The sequence below is a fragment of the Mercenaria mercenaria genome, chromosome 11, assembly GCF_021730395.1.
Source record: "Mercenaria mercenaria strain notata chromosome 11, MADL_Memer_1, whole genome shotgun sequence".
Taxonomy (NCBI): Eukaryota; Metazoa; Mollusca; class Bivalvia; order Venerida; family Veneridae; genus Mercenaria; species Mercenaria mercenaria.
In genome coordinates this window covers 9,093,352-9,112,654 of record NC_069371.1, presented here as the reverse complement: position 1 = coordinate 9,112,654, position 19,303 = coordinate 9,093,352, and the positions used below count along the sequence as shown (strand labels likewise).

Here is a 19,303-nt window from a genome sequence, read left to right as displayed (position 1 = left end):
GAATTTTGGACTAATATGTGCAAAAACTATTAAAGAAATATTTTGGGAGGTTTTTGTTTCTGGGAGATAGCTTGGAAATAAAAAAAAAGATAAAATGTTGAAAGTGGATATGTAAACTATTGGACTTATTGTGTAAAGAAATACAGAAAATTCAACTTTTGAGATGCTCCCCTGAAATTTTGTGTGTAAAAGCATTGTTTTGATAACTGGACAGAGAGGATTAGTGGATTAGTGCAGGGTACTGCTCTATTGAATTTGACATATTGGATAAAAACAGGTTTGTTGTTTACACTGTAAAATGGATAGCAAAGAGAATAAAAAGAAAACACAAGGCAAGAACAATGCAGATACCCCTAAGGCTAAAAAAGTCAGAACTCATTCAGATGTCAGTGAGACAAGTACAGAAGAGCTTACTTTTATTCACCAGCAGTTAGAAGGCTTGTCAGAAAATATTGTTAACCTTAGGGGGGAGCTCAAAAGTATGCTAACTAAGGATGATATTGAAACTTTGGTTACTAAAACTGTAACAAATATAGTAACCAAGATGGAGAAACAAATGATAAAGACAATAGAATCAAACTTCACAATCAAAACTCAGCAATTAAATGAAAAACTGGACAGTCTAGAATTTGAAAATAACATGCTGAAAAGTCAGATTCAAGATCTTCAAACCAAAACAAATCAGTCAGTGGAAAAGCTTGAAGAAAAAGTCAGAGCTCAAGAGGTCATTATAAGAGAAGCGAGAGGAGATCTAATTATAATGAACAATATTCAAGAAAAAATAACTTTAAAATCATGAATGTCAAACAAATTGAGGGTGTGAAACAATAAATAGTCTCACAGATAAAGTATGCAGTCTTTTGGAAGCTCAAGACATAAACCTGTCTAAGACAGAAATTGTGGCCTTACATAGAATCCCGGGAAAACCAGGCTTACCAAAACCAGTGCTTGTGAAACTACTCAATAACGATGCAAAAACTAGAGTTATGACCAAACGAGCAGCTATGAAATCAGCAGGCAACAGGTTGGCAGACGATGTCACAAAAGCGAACCACCATCTGATAAATCGCTTGTTGCTCAATCCAAACATTAAAAATGCGTGGTTCTTCAATGGAGCGGTTTATGGGTTGGACACAATGGAAAAAGACACAAATTTTGACCTGTACGATAGTGTGGAAGACATTATAAAAAGTTACTAATTAAAGAAAAACTATAAAAATAGAAACTGGACTAAGGTCACTTTCAAAAAGTGTTGCAACTTTGTTATGATTTTATAAATCTTGATAACAGAAAAAAAAACATTTGCCTATGAAATCATTTTACAGTAAAGATTAACATTGTTAAAACATTTACTAGTGTAAACTGACATTTATTCTAGGTAAAAATTAATGCTTCTCAAATATAGAAGTTTTTACAGTTAACAAATTGATAGAGATGTTGTAAAGATGTAAGTGCTATCTTTACTTCATATGAAGATATATTTCTTCTCTTGCTTACTTAATAGTTGCAATTTAGAACAGATATGTTTTGTCTCATGTTTTTTTTTGTTTTTTTTTTGTGTGATAGTTTTTTCTTTTTTTTTGTTTGTTTGTTTTTTCTAAAGGAGTTATTCTTTTCTTTTTAAGGCCGATATTTCCACTTCATAATGTTATTGCTCAAAGGCACATGGTATATTAAATAGATTATTTTTTAACATAAGACCCAGTATTGTGTATTGAATATAATGTTTCCAACAGAAGACCCAGTACAAGTATATTAAATAGAATGTTTTCAACATTCGGCCCAATATTATATATTAAATAAAATGTTTCCATTTATGAAACCTGGTATTGTATAGCATGTGAAATTTTCTTTTGTTCGGTTTCGATAACTGGGCAGAAACTAGTACATTTTTAAGATATTTCCATAATATTCCTATGTGATGTATGATATACTTTTTCGGTTCGATAACTGGCAGAAACTAGTACATTTTAAGATATTTCCATAATATTCCTATGTGATGTATGATATACTTTTTCTTTACACCATAGGACTATGTTTAAGTACCTGTATCAACAGAAGATATGCCCTTATAAACATTTGTTATTTTCTTTTTGACAATAAATTTCCTCTGGAAATAGAATAAGTAGAGAAACTGCATTTTTAAGTGTCAACAAAACATAGAAATGCTATTATAATAGTATTTTGAAAGAAATTCTTTTACATGCTCATGATCTTCCTGCACCAAGTTTTTTTTATATTTTCTATACACATTTTGTTATTGCACATAACCCACATTTTAGATATACTTTTCATAAAAGTTATGGAAGTACTATCCATGTTTGGAAATATATCCATTGTTTTATATGGATGAAATAAGTATCTTATCACTTAACTGCCGTGGCCTAAATGAGAACAAGAAGAGAATAGATGTCTTTAAATTTTTGAGAAGAAAAAACCATCACATATACTGTCTACAGGACACACATTTACCAAGAGTCAAGAAAAATTTATTTACTCTCAGGGAATGGAGAGTGCTATTTTAGTTTCTCGAAGTCTAATGCTAGAGGTGTAGCGATTCTTTTTAATAAAAATGTTGAAATAGATGTTCATAAATCTGTAAAGGATGATGTAGGGAATTTTATTGCATTGGATATTACAATAGAAAAACAACGATTAACTTTATTATATATGTATGGACCGAATAATGATGATCCAAGTTTCTACAATAATGTCTTCCGAATAGTTGAGAACTTCAACAATGAAAAATGTATAATTTGCGGTGATTTTAATTTGGTCCTAAATCCAGATATTGATTATTATAATTATAAAAGGATAAATAATAAAAAGGCCAGAGATAATTTGATAAAATTTATCACAGAACATCAACTGGTAGATCCATATAGGGAAAATTTTCCAGATGTACGAAAGTATACTTGGAGAAGGAGTAATCCTATACAGCAAGCTAGACTAGATTTTTTTCTCATAAGTGAAGAATTGTTACCAAATGTAAAAAACTGTGAAATCAAGTCCAGCTATAAATCAGATCATTCTTCATCTCATTAAAAGTTGGCTTCTCTAATATAAACCATGGTAAAGGACTTTGGAAGCACAATAACTCTCTTTTAAATGATATTGAATATTTAAACTGCATTAAGGAAAAAATTAAAGAAGTAAAGAGACAATACTGTCTACCAGTTTATAATTTTGAGAATATAGACAATGTACCAAACGATGAAATTCAATTTGTTATAAATGACCAGTTATTTTTGGAAACACTTTTAATGGAATTACGTGGGAAATCAATATCCTATGCAAGTTACAAGAAAAAAAAACAGTGTCGACTAGAAAAGGAAATTATGAGTAAGATACAATCTTTAGAAAAAACATTAAAAGAAGAGAATTCTGATGACTTTACTCATTAAAGAAACAATTTTAATTCTATTAGAGAAGAAAAACTTAAAGGACATCTATTAAGATCAAAAGTTAAATGGATTGATGAAGGAGAAAAGCCAACAAACTTTTTCTGTAACCTTGAAAAACATAACTATTTAAATAAAACTATTTCAAAGTTAGAAAATGAACATGGTAAAACTGTTGTATCTCAATCAGAAATTTTAAGGAAATGCATGACTTTTTTCAAAAATTATATGAAAATAAAGATGAAAACTTAATAAATGTAGACTTAAAAAAAGAATTTGATAATTATAACATTCCAAGCTTATCAAACTTAGAAGCTGAATCTATAGAAGGAGTGCTAACTTTTAAAGAAGCAGGAGAAAACTTTACAGTCAATGTCCAATGATAAAAGTCCGGGAAGTGATGGCTTCTCCGCTAATTTCTTTAAGGTCTTTTGGAAGCAGTTAGGACATTTTATTATTCGGTCTTTAAATGATGCTTTTAACAATGGTTTAATGTCAGTAACACAAAGACAGGGAATAATTACTTGTATACCAAAAGAAAATAAACCACATCAGTTTTTAAGGAATTGGAGACCTATTACACTTTTAAATACAGTATACAAAATAGTATCTGGATCTATTGCTAACAGATTAAAGACGATATTAGATAAAATTATTAGTAAGGAACAAACAGGGTTTTTAAAGGGCAGATTTATTGGTGAAAATACTAGATTACTATATGATATAATGCATTACTTAGAAATAAACAACTCACCAGGTCTTCTTCTACTTATTGATTTTGAAAAAGCATTCGACTCCATTTCATGGCACTTTATACATGAAACATTAGATTTGTTTAATTTTGGCAACTCTATAAAAACATGGGTAAATATTTTCTATAATAATATTGAATCATCTGTAGCACATTGTGGTTTTTTAACAGAATTCTTTAAAGTAGGCCGCGGCTGTCGTCAAGGGGATCCACTATCACCTTATATTTTTATCCTCTGTACGGAAATACTCATTCATAGAATTAAAACAAGAGGACCATGATGGTCCTGAATCGCTCACCTATCCCCACATGACCCAGTGTTGAACTGAGTATGAAGTCGTTATTTCTATTATTTGTCATAGTGACCTAGGTTTTGAGCATATGTGACCTAGATATCATCAAGATAAAAAATTCTGACCAATTTTCATGAACTCCATTGAAAAATATGACCTCTAGAGAGGTCACAAGGTTTTTCTATTATTTGACCTAATGACCTAGTTTTTGAAGGTACGTGACCCACTTTTAAACTTGACCTAGATATCATCAAGGTGAACAATCTCACCGATTTTCATGAAGATCTCGTGAAAAATATGGCCTCTAGAGAGGTCACAAGGTTTTTCTATTTTTCAACCTACTGACCTAGTTTTTGACCGCACATGACCCAGTTACGAACTTGACCTAGATATCATCAAGCTGAACATTCTCATTAATTTTCATGAAGATCCATTGGAGAAATATGGCCTCTAGAAAGGTCACAAGGTTTTTCTATTTTTAGACCTACTGACCTAGTTTTTGACCGCACGTGACCCAGTTTCGAACTTGATCTAGATATCATCAAGGTGAACATTCTGACCTATTTCCATGAAGATCTCTTGAAAAATATGGCCTCTAAAGAGGTCACAAGGTTTTTCTATTTTTAGATCTACTGACCTAGTTATTGACCGCACATGACCCAGTTTCGAACCTGACCTAGATATCATCAAGGTGAACATTCTGACCAATTTTCATAAAGATCCCGCGAAAAATATGGCCTCTAGAGAGGTCACAAATTTTTTTCTATTTTCAGACCTACTGACCTAGTTTTTGACCGCACGTGACCCAGTTTCAAACTTGAGCTAGAGATCATCAAGGTGAACATTCTGACCAATTTCTATGAAGATCCATTGAGAAATATGGCCTCTAGAGAGGTCACAAGGTTTTTCTATTTTTAGACCTACTGACCTAGTTTTTGACCCCACGTGACCCAGTTTCGAACTTGACCTAGATATCATCTAGGTTAACATTCTGACCAATATTCATGAAGATCTCTTGAAAAATATGGCCTCTAGAGAGGTCACAATGTTTTTCTATTTTTAGATCTACTGACCTAGTTTTTGACCCCACGTGACCCAGTTTCGAACTTGATCTAGATATCATCAAGATGAACAATCTGACTAATTTTCATGAAGATCCATTGAGAAATATGGCCTCTAGAGAGGTCACAAGGTTTTTCTATTTTTAGACCTACTGACCTAGTTTTTGACCCCACGTGACCCAGTTTCGAACTTGACCTAGATATCATCAAGATGAACATTCTGACCAAATTCATGAAGATCTCTTGAAAAAAATAGCCTCTAGAGAGGTCACAAGGTTTTTCTATTTTTAGATCTACTGACCTAGTTTTTGACCCCACGTGACCCAGTTTCGAACTTGACCTAGATATCATCAAGATGAACATTCTGACCAATTTTCATGAAGATCCATTGAGAAATATGGCCTCTAGAGAGGTCACAAGGTTTTTCTATTTTTAGACCTACTGACCTAGTTTTTGACCCCACGTGACCCAGTTTCGAACTTGACCTAGATATCATCAAGGTGAACATTCTGACCAATTTTCATGAAGATCTCATGAAAAATATGGCCTCTAGAGAGGTCACAAGGTTTGTCTATTTTTAGATATACTGACCTAGTTTTTGACCGCACGTGACCCAGTTTCGAACTTGACCTAGATATCATCAAGATGAACATTCTGACCAACTTTCATAAAGATCCCATGAAAAATGTGACCTCTAGAGTGGTCACAAGCAAAAGTTTACGGACTGACGGACGGACGGACGGACGGACGGACGGACGACGGACGCCACGCGATCACAAAAGCTCACCTTGTCACTTTGTGACAGGTGAGCTAAAAAATGATGCAATAAAAGGCATTAATATTGGTGATGTAGAGCACATTATATCTCAATATGCCGATGACACTTCCATCCTTTTGGATGGATCAAAGGAGTCTCTAGATCAGACATTAAATGAACTGGAATATTTCTCTAAGTTATCAGGTCTTAAAATTAATTTTGATAAGACATGCATCATTTGGCTAGGGTCCAAAAAATACAGTGCAGACTCTATAAAAACAAAATTTAAACTACTTTGGGGACAATGTAAATTTAAATTACTTGGAGTTCATTTTCATGTTGATTTAGAAAAAATGATAGATTTGAATTATAATGAAAAAATAGAGAAAATTAAGAAGTCAATAAATTTTTGGAATCGCAGGTATTTAACTCCATTAGGAAAAATCACAGTGATTAAAAGTATTTTAATACCAGTTTTTAATCAGCTATTTCTCACAATACCAAATCCTGAAGGAACAATGATAAAAAAGATAAATGAACTTCTATTTGAATTTTTATGGGAAGGTCCAGCTAAAATAAAAAGAACAGTAATTATTAAGTAATACTTTGAAGGTGGTCTTAAAATGGTAAACTTAGAGGCATTCATTAAAAGTATGAAGCTGACATGGCTAAGAAGATTAGTTCTTCATGAGGGTCAATGGCAATCTCTTACTAATCTCTATTTTGATGAAAGTAAATTGTTCAACTGTGGCAAACACTATGCAGAAAAAATGGCAAATATATGCAGTAATTTGTTCTGGAAAGATGTACTTTCTGGTTTTGGAGAGTTTATTTCTGTAATACAAGTTGATTCAAGTAACTGTTTAAAAGAACCTCTATTTTATAATCATAATATTTGTATTGGCAATAAAAGTGTTTTCTTCAAATCATGGTACTTGAACGGTATCAAATACATCAATGACATTTTTGAAAATAATGAGATTATGAATAAAGACAAACTACAAATAATTATAATATAAATATTAACCTTCTTCATTACATGGGAATGAAAAATGCCATTATGAAATACTTCAGTAAAAGTCACAGGGGAAAACAATTAGATAAACATCAAACTCCTCTAATACCAAATCCTATGTCAATACTCTTAAAACATAAACAAGGAACAAGGCCATTCTATGATATCTTTAATAAAAACAAAGAAGTTCCTACCAGCCAAATAAAATGGAACCACCGATATTCCATTCAACAAGATGAATGGAAGGTGTACTATAATATGCCTTTTGACTGTTTTAAAGACACAAGTATGCAGTGGTTTCAAGTCAGGATATTACATCGTATTTTGCCACTAAATGATTACCTATTTAAACTTAAATAAAAGATACACCTTTATGTTCATATTGTAATGTAGAAAATGAAAGTATTGAGCACTTATTCTGGTCATGTACTCATACATCAAATCTCTTCAGTGAAATAAGGTCATTGTGTGGAAGAAAAAAATTCACTTTTTTGCCAAATGAAAAAAATGTTATCTTAGGTACCACAGATAAGCCATTGAATATCACTTTGTCACTACTTAAAAATATATTTTCCAAAGTAGGTCTTTACAAAGATCTTTAACACTCCGTGGATTTGTATCCTTTCTTCATCATAATTATAAACTCAATAAAGATATTGCAATAAAAAGAAAGATAGTGCAAGTTTTTGAAAAAGAATGGACCATGGTTAAGAATATATTCCAGTAAATTTTATTGATCCTCTTTCTAAAATTAGGAATTTATTTCCTCCTTAATCAATATTCAATCTGTGGATAACTATATCAAGATTTTTCTGTCTAAAGAAAAACACTGAAATAATGTGGGTTATGTTCTTCTTTCTCTCTTTCTTTTGCTCTCTAGTTTTTTTTTTTGGTTTCCTTTTTGCATTGTAGAAAAAAAAAAAAAAAAAATATTGTCTCTCAACAGAGTGGGAAGAAATATTGTTACATAGATATAGTATATGTTAATGTAAAGAATTTGTCTTGAATTCTGAGCTTATTTTATGAATAATACTATAGTATGTAATTGTACTATTGATTAGTTATCACCAATTTAATAATTATGCCAACTTTGTAAGGTGCTGAAGTGGATGCCCTCGACCCTTCAGTAACCTATGACGAGGATAATAAAGAGACAGTATATAAAAAAAAAAAAAAAAAAAAAAAAAAAAAAAAGATCCATTCAAAAGTATGGCCTCTAGAGAGGTCACAAGGTTTTTCTATTTTTAGACCTAATGACCTAGTTTTTGACCACAGCTGACCCAGTTTCGAAACTGACCTAGATATCATCAAGATGAACATTCAGACCAACTTTTATGCAGATCCCATGAAAAATATGGCCTCTAGAGAGGTCACAAGGTTTTTCTATTATTTGACCTACTGACCTAGTTTTTGATGGCACATAACCCAGTTTCGAACTTGACCTAGATATCATCAAGGTGAACATTCTGACCAATTTTCATGAAGATCTTGTGAAAAATATGGCTTCTAGAGAGGTCACAAGGTTTTTCTATTTTTAGACCTACTGACCTAGTTTTTAATCACAGTTGACCCGTTTCGAACTTGGCCTTGATATCATCAAGATGAACATTCAGACCAACCTTCATACAGATCCCATGAAAAATATGGCCTCTAGAGAGGTCACAAGGTTTTTTCATTATTTGACCTACTGACCTAGTTATTGATGGCACGTGAACCAGTTTCGAACTTGACCTAGATATCATCAAGGTGAACATTCTGACCAATTTTCATGAAGATCCATTCAAAAGTATGACCTCTAGAGAGGTCACAAGGTTTTTCTATTTTTAGACCTAATGACCTAGTTTTTGACCGCAGCTGACCCAGTTTCGAACTTGATCTAGATATCATCAAGATGAACATTCAGACCAACTTTCATACAGATCCCATGAAAAATATGGCCTCTAGAGAGGTCACAAGGTTTTTCTATTATTTGACCTACTGACCTAGATTTTGAAGGCACGTGACCCAGTTTCGAACTTGACCTAGATATTATCAAGGTGAACATTCTGACCAATTTTCATGAAGATCTTGTGAAAAATACGGCCTCTAGAGAGGTCACAAGGTTTTTCTATTATTTGACCTACTGACCTAGTTTTTGAAGGCACGTGACCCAGTTTCGAACTGGACCTAGATATCATCAAGGTGAACATTCTGACTAATTTTCATGAAGATCTTGTGAAAAATATGGCCTCTAGAGAGGTCGCAAGGTTTTTCTATTTTTAGACCTACTGACCTAGTTTTTGACCGCACGTGACCCAGTTTCGAACTTGACCTAGATATCATCAAGATGAACATTCTGACCAATTTTCATAAAGATCCCATGAAAAATGTGACCTCTAGAGAGGTCACAAGCAAAAGTTTACGCACGGACGCACGGACGGACGCACGGACGGACGCACGGACGACGGACGACGGACGCTGCGCGATCACAAAAGCTCACACTGTCACTTTGTGACATGTGAGCTAAAAATACATACCTCTACATTCAAATAGAAATATATCAAACTTTCACCACCAACACTGGTCAAGAATTCTGAAATAAACACACAATAATATTTTCTGTAAAACAAAACTCTTAATCAAGAAAAAGAAACGATGAGCTTTTTATAAAGCAAAAAAAATGTGCTGAACTGCCTCTACACCTTCCCAACACCATACAGGCCTGTTTTTGGTAATACTTCTAACCAGAATTTGTTTTCAGGTTAACTTGACCTTTGACCTACTAACTTAAGCAACAGGGATAGGATTGTGTTACGACCATCAGCAAACCTCAGGTGAGATTTGTCTGTTAGGTTTAAGCATTCTCCATTGTTTGACTGGAGAATGTTCACAGTATCAAGGTCAGAAATCATCCTATGAAGATTGACACCTGTAAGTGTTCTCCAATTATTCAATGAGCAACAGTTTTCAGACTCGGCATCAATATGACTTTGACCTTCTGACCCCAAAGCTCTTGGGTTCCTCAAATGACCACAATCAATATTATATGAAATGAGACAGCGATAGGCCTAAACTTCTCCAAGTACTTTTTAGGAACCGTTTTCAGTATCAAGGCCACTGTAACCTTTGACCTACTAACGCCAAAATCAAAAGATCAAAGCATATCAGATGTTTGCCATGGTTCATCTCGGGTACCATGTCAAATATCTGATAGATTAGACTGGGAAAAGATGATCACTCCTGGGCTTATACCAAAAGTCATTAATCCCTTATAAACAACTCTAAATACAGAATCACTCTATGAAACTTCTATAAGACTGATAAAACTGAAAATTACATAGGAACTAGAGGTGCTTTTGAGAAAAGTGCATGTCTCCCACAACTGCCTAATCATCTGAAGAGTAAGTCTGTCTTTGTATACTATTTGTGGCCTATTGGTATTCACATGTTCGAGTAACTGGTCTACAATGCTGTGTCGGTAATAGAGTGGAGTAACCGGTCTACAATGCTGTGTCAGTAACAGAGTGGAGTAACCGGTCTACAATGCTGTGTCGGTAACAGAGTGGAGTAACCGGTCTACAATGCTGTGTCGGTAACAGAGTGGAGTAACCAGTCTACAATGCTGTGTCGGTAACAGAGTGGAGTAACCGGTCTACAATGCTGTGTCGGTAACAGAGTGGAGTAACCGGTCTACAATGCTGTGTCAGTAACAGAGTGGAGTAACCAGTCTACAATGCTGTGTCGGTAACAGAGTGGAGTAACCGGTCTACAATGCTGCACCAGTAGTTGTTGGTAATTATGTTCAAGGGCCATAATTCCAGTGTCTTGGCTAGTTATCGAACTTGGCCGAGGTCTTATGGTCAAACACATTTTGTTCAAGTTTGGTGAAGATCGGATGAGAAATGTTCGACTTAAAGAGTGCGGACAAGTTTTGTGACAGACACACAGACAGGAGTAAATCAATATGTCTCCCACACCACTGTGTGGTGGGAGACATAATTACACAAATTTATTGTTCAACTATGAAAACTTCATAATATACAAGTGAGTTGTTCTAACCTTCTTTATTAAATCCCCACCCCCCACCCACCAATTTATATGTTAAATTTATTTACCTATGAAAACAGTTAATGCTATGTTATTGTTGATTATGTCATCGAAGGATAAAACAAAAAGAGATCTGGATCGGCAGTAATCAGGAACCTGAAAAAAAAAATTCCAACTTATATCAGAAAGCAAGGCCCTCTGTCCTCAATTTTTAGTGTCAATATATGACACTACTACCCCCTGCAAAACATGTTTTTATCGGTTTAACCAGAAATTCACCCTGGTAAACAATTTCTAAAATTTCTATCCCTCAGATTATTTGTAATTCATTAGCATTTTGTAAAAGAAGATTTTGTTAGTAACAATATGACTGGGAAGCACTTGATACAGTATAACCTGTATGCATTAAACGCACCTACTAAAACCAAAAGTTGAAAGTGTAAAATTTGTTTTCATGAGTTCGCATATTTTGAAATCATATTAAAATATAGACCATCAATCTTCAAAAAGTTCAGTACAACAGAAGTATAGAATATTCTAACCACCCAGCCATATACTAGGATATCCCTGCATTTTTATCTTTTTAAATGTAGCCTCCATGAGATAACTGAAGATTTCACTGACATTGTAAAGTACATGTACATAAATGTATTTAAATAGCTGTTTTATGTTTATTAAAGTAAAAACCAATTTAAAACATAATATCAATGAGAAACACCTTCAGACTTACATAAAATGTAATACTGTGAAATCTTGAATTTAGTCTGCAAAGAATTCTGTAGTTTTGGCCAAAACAGCTATTTCATGGGGGAATTAATTTGTTGAGATAAAATCAATGCAAATTTTCTTTATTTGATGGGATTAAATTCTGTTGATTGAAACACCTACAAAATTCACAACAAGTAGCCCTATATGAATATTTATAAGTTGACAGTATTTATACAGTAATTTACTTTGGTATAAATCAATGCAAGACTATATTTGTTTTTAAAACAATATGCAAAGTCTGTAAAATATGAAACAAATTTAGCTGTACTTTGTATCACACATAAAATATAGTGTTAAATAATATTATATATAAATACTTCAGTTTTTTTGTTGTTGTTTTGTTGTTGTTTTTTTTTGCAAGTATGACAGTAGGAACTTAATTAGGGGCCAGGCCCTTGAAAGTTTGATGTATATTTCAAACAAGAGCAGTCAAAGGAAACAGTGCACTGCATGGTTTCAATGCTTGATAGTGAAATATGGCAAACCTACAGCTATCACTGGAGTAACTAGAGCTATCACTAAACGTGATGAATGTACCCCCCGCTTGCACTGACACAGTACATTGCAATTTGACGCACACAAAATTGCATAATTATGTGGACTGTATGTATATAGACTGTATGTATACAGTATAGTAACAAACAAGAGCTGTCCGTAAGACAGCCAAGCTCGACTATTCGAAATATTGTCACAGAAGCAGGGAATTATTACCCAAAATGTTATATAACAAAAGAGTTTTAAGTTCGAAACGGGACATAATTTGACCAAAATGCATATCAGAGTTATGGGACTTGATGCTATCAACTAGTTTAATAACCCCGAAGAAACATGTTAAGTTTCAATTCCATATCTGCATTAGTTTTGGAGATAGTAACTTGCATGTAAAACTTTAACCAGAATTTTCTAAGTCCAAAAGGGGGCATAATTTGCTCAAAATACATGTTAAGAGTTATGGAACTTGACCCAGTGAGGTTGGTAACTGACCTAGAAAAAGAATAAGTAAGTTTCAAAGCTATATGCCTTTTGGTAATAGCTGTATGTACTTGCACGCAAAACTTTAACCAGGATTTTCTAAGTCCAAAAGGGGGCATAATTTGCCCAAAATACATGTCAGAGTTATGGGACTTGATTCTATCAACTATTTTTATAACCCCGAAGACACATGTGAAGTTTCAATTTAATATCTGCATTAGTTTTGGAGATAGTAACTTGCATGTAAAACTTTAACCAGGATTTTCTAAGTCCAAAAGGGGGCATAATTTGCTCAAAATACATGTCAGAGTTATGGGACTTGGCCCAGTGAGGTAGGTAATTGATCTAGAAAAAGAAAAAATAAGTTTCAAATCAATATGCCTTTTAGTAATAGCTGTATGTACTTGCACGCAAAACTTTAACCAGAATTTTCTAAGTCCAAAAGGGGGCATAATTTGGCCAAAATACATGTCAGAGTTATGGGACTTGACCCAGTGAGGTAGGTAATTGATCTAGAAAAAGAAAAAATAAGTTTCAAATCTATATTCCTTTTAGTAATAGCTGTATGTACTTGCACGCAAAACTTTAACCAAAATTTTCTAAGTACAAAAGGGGGCATAATTTGGCCAAAATGAAGGTCAGAGTTATGGGACTTGGTGCTATCAACTAGTTTTATAACCCCGAAGACACATGTGAAGTTTCAATTCAATATCTGCATTAGTTTTGGAGATAGTAACTTGCATGTAAAACTTTAACCAGAATTTTCTAAGTCCAAAAGGGGGCATAATTTGCTCAAAATACATGTTAGAGTTATGGAACTTGACCCAGTGAGGTTGGTAATTGACCTAGAAAAAGAATAAATAAGTTTCAAAGCTATATGCCTTTAAATGATAGCTGTATGTACTTGCATGCAAAAACTTAACCAAGGTGTGACGCCGACGCCGACGCCGACGCCGACGCCGACGCCAGGGTGAGTAGAATAGCTAGACTATTCTTCGAATAGTCGAGCTAAAAACAAAGTCCCATAACTATGCAGAATATTTATCTAAAAGAATGTAACATGCACCATGCACAACTAGGGTTGGTACTGATCACTTGTGTGAAGTTTTATTAAATTGTGTGCAAGGGTTTGGTAGATTAGGCACGCACAAGATTGCATATGCAGACCGTACGTACATGTTAACAAGAAACAAAGTCCCATAACTCTGCAAATTTTTTTTCTGAAAGAACCTAACATGCCCCATGCACAACTACTGTTGTTACTGATCACTTGTGCGAAGTTTCATTAAATTGTGTCAAGGGGATGAGGAGAGATGGTGCGCACAAGATTGTGTCTATGTATATAGTATAGTAACAAAAAAACAAAGTCCCATAACTCTGCAAATTTTTTTTCTAAAAGAACCTAACATGCCCTATGCACAACTAATGTTGGTACTGATCACTTGTGTGAAGTTTCATTAAATTGTGTCAAGGGGATGAGGAGAGATGGTGCGCACAAGATTGTGTCTATGTATATAGTATAGTAACAAAAAAACAAAGTCCCATAACTCTGCAAAAATTTTTTCTAAAAGAACCTAACATGCCCCATGCACAACTACTGTTGGTACTGATCACTTGTGTGAAGTTTCATTAAATTCTGTCAAGGGGATAAGGAGAGCTAGTGCGCACAAGATTGCGTCTACAGACGGACAGACAGACAGACAACCTGAAACCAGTATACCCCCCCCCCCCTTACAACTTTGTTGTCGGGGGTACAATTAATATTCCAAAGATGATGATGTTGGACAACAGCTTAAGTCTGAGCCGAATCCATTTAGCAATAACAAGAGATTAGGCTTAAGTACAGCAAAACAAAAACATTTAACAAAAATAGCATCTAAGTATTTTACTTACGTCTGGGGCAAACTCTGTGTCATCTATACCTTGCTGAAGACGTTTGATCTTCTCCTGGCACATTGACTTCACATATCGTAAACTTTTCAAGTTCTGTTTGATCAAAGAATCTGAAATAACAACAAAAAGTATAATTACATATATCTTACTTTATATATGAGAACTGGATTGGGCTTGAACTAGAGGCAACTTGGGCAATATAGCTGCTTTGGAGCTCCAAACTTCACTGAAATCTGAAAGCAAAGAGAAAGTAAAATCCCCTGATTTTTTTATCCACACTCTGCTAATGACCGATCATCAGCCTGTTAACAATAAACAAGACCTGTCATTATGAGATTAGTCTTTTAATTGGTTTGTTACATGATTGTGTAATTTGTACTTTTTGTCTTCTTTTAAGATGCTATTTTGCAATTTGGTAAAAAAAAAACACATTTTGCACAAAAGTTTAACTTGATACTTAAAATCAGTCCTCCTGGACAAACCCTTCAATTATTACAATCAGAATTTTTAAACATGCCGAATGTCAAGAAAGGTTTCTTAAAGATTTTGTAATCAGAAAAAGTAGACCACAAGTAGTAACAATTTGTTATGCTAGTATGATGGAAATCCTTCCAGTGATTAATAAGCAGACACAGATTTTAGCTAACTGATCTTTGACCTCTATGTCTGACCTTGACTTTGGACTTTGAGATCTGGGTTGTGCACCCTGTATCTTACTTGGCTGGGATATAATGCCCACAAAGATTGTCAGCCAGTTTGGTGAAGATCAGATAAAAAAACTGTTCGATTTAGAGAGCGGACAAGGCTAAATTCACAGTTTTTTTAGTAATTCAAGGGCCATAATCCAAGAGTGCCTGGGGCGATTAAGCTGGTTATCGAAATTGGCCAAGATATTATGCCCACAAACTTTGTCAGCAAATTTGGTGAAGATCGGATGAAAACTATTCGACTTAAAGAGAATTCCTATAGTTTTTTTCCTTTCATAGAATTTTTTAAAATTCACATATATGATAGGAAAATTTGTGCTGAAAACAATGAACAAATAAAAACAATAGGTCACCAGGCTTGTTTTTGTGAAAAATTGTTTTGAACTCACCCACTGCTGCTGAAACTGCCAGCGATTTTTCAACATTTTCATAATTTTCTGCTTTTTTATAAATACCAACCAAAATATACATCCAGGCAGCACAATACGGTTTTTTCTTTTAACAGATTTTATTATATACTTATTTGATATCATAGTCATATTTGTAATACTCTATCCTTACAATAATGGGTACAAATGAAAAAAAAAATATTGTTTCATATTTACTTTTGTGAACTTTTTCGATGAAAAATACCCATAGTGAAGAATATTTTTTTTTAATTTTGAAAAAACTCTTTCATAGAATTTTTTCTTTTTCTTCTTGTGTATAGATAATTGTATTGTGAGCATAAAAATGGCTAAAAATGTATGGGTCACCAGGCTAAATTTTATGTTAAGACCGCTAGAATACAACACCTGTTCGGACGGAAATGGCGCGCACCTGGCCAAATTGATTACATGTATGTCTGCTAAAAGTTAAAAAAAAAGTTTTAAAAACTCTTAATTCTTTCTATAATTGAATACTAAATAATCTGAAAGGTGATATTGTCTTATCAGTACTAAGTCAATTATCTTACATTATATAAACAACACTGTCTTTGTACTAAAATGCGATGTGAAAACACAACCACAAAAATAGCAAGATACCTGTCAGGCATGGTACTTGTCAATACAACATAAACCAGTATCAACATTTGATTACTGATATAACTTATCAAAAATGTTATTTCATTCAAAATTCCTCATATTTAAGATTGTCTGTAACATGTTTCAACAAATGTTGACTTCAGTTCAGTTTTCCATAGAAAGTGTCGGCTGCGCAGAAAGATGCGCATAAAAAACTATAGGAATTCCCTTTAAGAGAGTGGACTAAAGACTAAATTTGCAGTTTTTTTAGTAATTCAAGGGCCATAATCCAAAAGTGCCTGGGGCGATTTGACTGGTTATCGAACTTGGCTGCGATATTATGCCCACAAACTTTGTCAGCAAGTTTGGTGAAGATTGAATGAAAACTGTTCGACTCAGAGAGCGGACAAGGCTAAATTCGCAGTTTTTTTAGTAATCCAAGGGCCATAATCCAAGAGTGCCTGGGGCAATTTGGCTGGTTATCGAACTTGGCCGAGATATTTTGCCCACAAACATTGTCAGCAAGTTTGGTGAAGATCAGATGAAAATTATTTGACTAGAGAGCAGAGACAAGGCTGAATTCACCGCTTTTTGAGTAATTGAACGGCCATAATCCAAGTTAGCCTGGGATTTGGCCGAGATATTATACCTACAAACATTGTCAGCAAGTTTGGGAAGATCTGATGAAAACTGTTTGACTTAGAGAACAGACATGCTTTGGACGCCGACTGCCCGCCGGCCGCTGCCCACGAACCACCGTCATGGGTGTTCACATAATACACTCCACTCTTTTAGAGACGGGCGTATAATAACAAATCTTAGAGCTGTTTGCAAAATGTATATGCACCACGACCCTATATGATGGCCTTCTCACCAATGGACATCTACTGACCACAGCTAATCATCTTATGTTTAGAGACAGTAGGCAAAAGCGTTCTATCTGAGCAGAAACCATTTTTAGTCTAAAGGTCACTCTGACCTTGACCTTTGACATACTGACCCTTTAAAGATAGTTGTAATTTACTGACCACAGGCAATCTTATGGCGATTAACAACTGTAGCCCAAACCATTCTTAAGTTATTGAGAGAAAACCTTTTCCAGCCTCAGTATTTAAATGTGACCTTGACCTCTAACATACTGACCTGCAAAACAATAGCGGTCATCTACTGACCACAGGCAATCGTACTATTAAGTTTTATAACTGTGAAACCACTAAATAGAGGACCAATATAACCTTTGACCTTGACCAATCTGAATGCAAGAAATTATCTTAAAAATTGGGCCAGTGGTTTCTAATTTTTTTTTTCAGAATTTTTTTTCAAATGACACCCAGGTCATGGCAAGTTTTGCCCCAAACAGAATGATTTGAAGTTTTTTAACTTTGCAAAATATCTGAGATCATTAAAGTTTTAGAGGACATTATTTTTAAATTTTGTATGCCTGTATGCACAACTGTAAAATAATTCAATCCAAAGGCTTGGGCAACTTTGACTTGTGGATCATGATTTCAACTGATTTGGTTGAAGCCTCTACATTATGCTATATGCTAAATATCATGCTCTAACATTGTAACAAGATTTTAAAACTACACATCCATCATAAAGGGTGAAATTTTTCAACATGTTCATTTCCACTAAGTTTAGTATAGAATGTACATATGACACTGAAAAATGATAAATCAGGAGAAAATAAGTCAGATTTTGTAAAAATGCAAGAAGAATGAAAATTTTCTGCATTATTTCAAAAGCGTTGCGACAGTTTACTACCTTCTGCACAATGCTACATGCCAAATATTGAAGCTCTGGATCTTGCAGCTTTGGACAAGAAGATTCTCAAAGTTTTTACTACTTTAAGCTCAGGCAGCAAATTAGGTCACTATGTAAATTTGAAAAATTAATACAGTTTAATAATATACTGGCCTTTGGTGAAATTGCATCAAGCAGTTCATGAGAAATTGTTTGAAGGAGACAAATGCAAGGAATATATATCTGACCAGTTGTAAAATTAAATAACAGTGAACAGCTGCATATTGCTTTGAAACTCACTACTTTTGACTTTTATATTTGAACATAACTCACCTTCAGATGAGTATCAGAACACTATAAGTTTTGAAAAGATGAGTATCAAAATTCAACATCATAATAATGACAATAGTATGTGACCTCATCTGTCACATTGGCCTGGAGTAATTCTCGAGACACACCAATTACTAAACACAGCAAATTGTCTGAGCATCAGATTGAAGTATTTTAAGAGTAACTTTGAGTATTGCAGGTCCTTCACTTGCAAGATCTACTAGAACAAACTGTCCTCCATTGTGTGAACAGTTTCATAACCAACAAGGCAGTCTGAAAGACAGCTATATCCCCCCACTGATATGGATAGTGAAATGGGATGGTATTGGGTGGAAGCAATGATATTGTTAAGTATATTTTACAGTACATGTATGACATCATCAATGAATTTGAAAATCCTTCAAGGGGTTTAGGAGAAACAGTGCGGACACAAAATGGAAGGCTCAAACTTTTGAGCTAGAGTTGCGACCTTGACCTTAAGCCAAAATGACCGACTCATGAGTTCTGCACATCATCTTGATAAGGTGATTATTTGACCCAAGTTTCATGGAAATCCTTCAAGGGATTTAGAGATACAGA

General features: G+C 34.2%; 1 protein-coding gene across 2 annotated transcripts in view; it reads right to left on the bottom strand.

The window, feature by feature from the left end:
• The window catches only part of LOC123531342 (sorting nexin-13-like), a 128,504-nt gene that overhangs the window by 52,989 nt on the left and 56,212 nt on the right, over positions 1-19,303 (bottom strand). For both annotated transcript variants that reach the window (XM_045312201.2, XM_045312200.2), the window contains exons 12-14: positions 14,938-15,047; positions 11,373-11,460; positions 9,795-9,850 (exon numbers count right to left, since the gene is read on the bottom strand). In XM_045312201.2, coding sequence (XP_045168136.1) covers positions 9,795-9,850; positions 11,373-11,460; positions 14,938-15,047 — 254 coding nt within the window. The remainder of the gene's footprint in view (positions 1-9,794; positions 9,851-11,372; positions 11,461-14,937; positions 15,048-19,303) is intronic.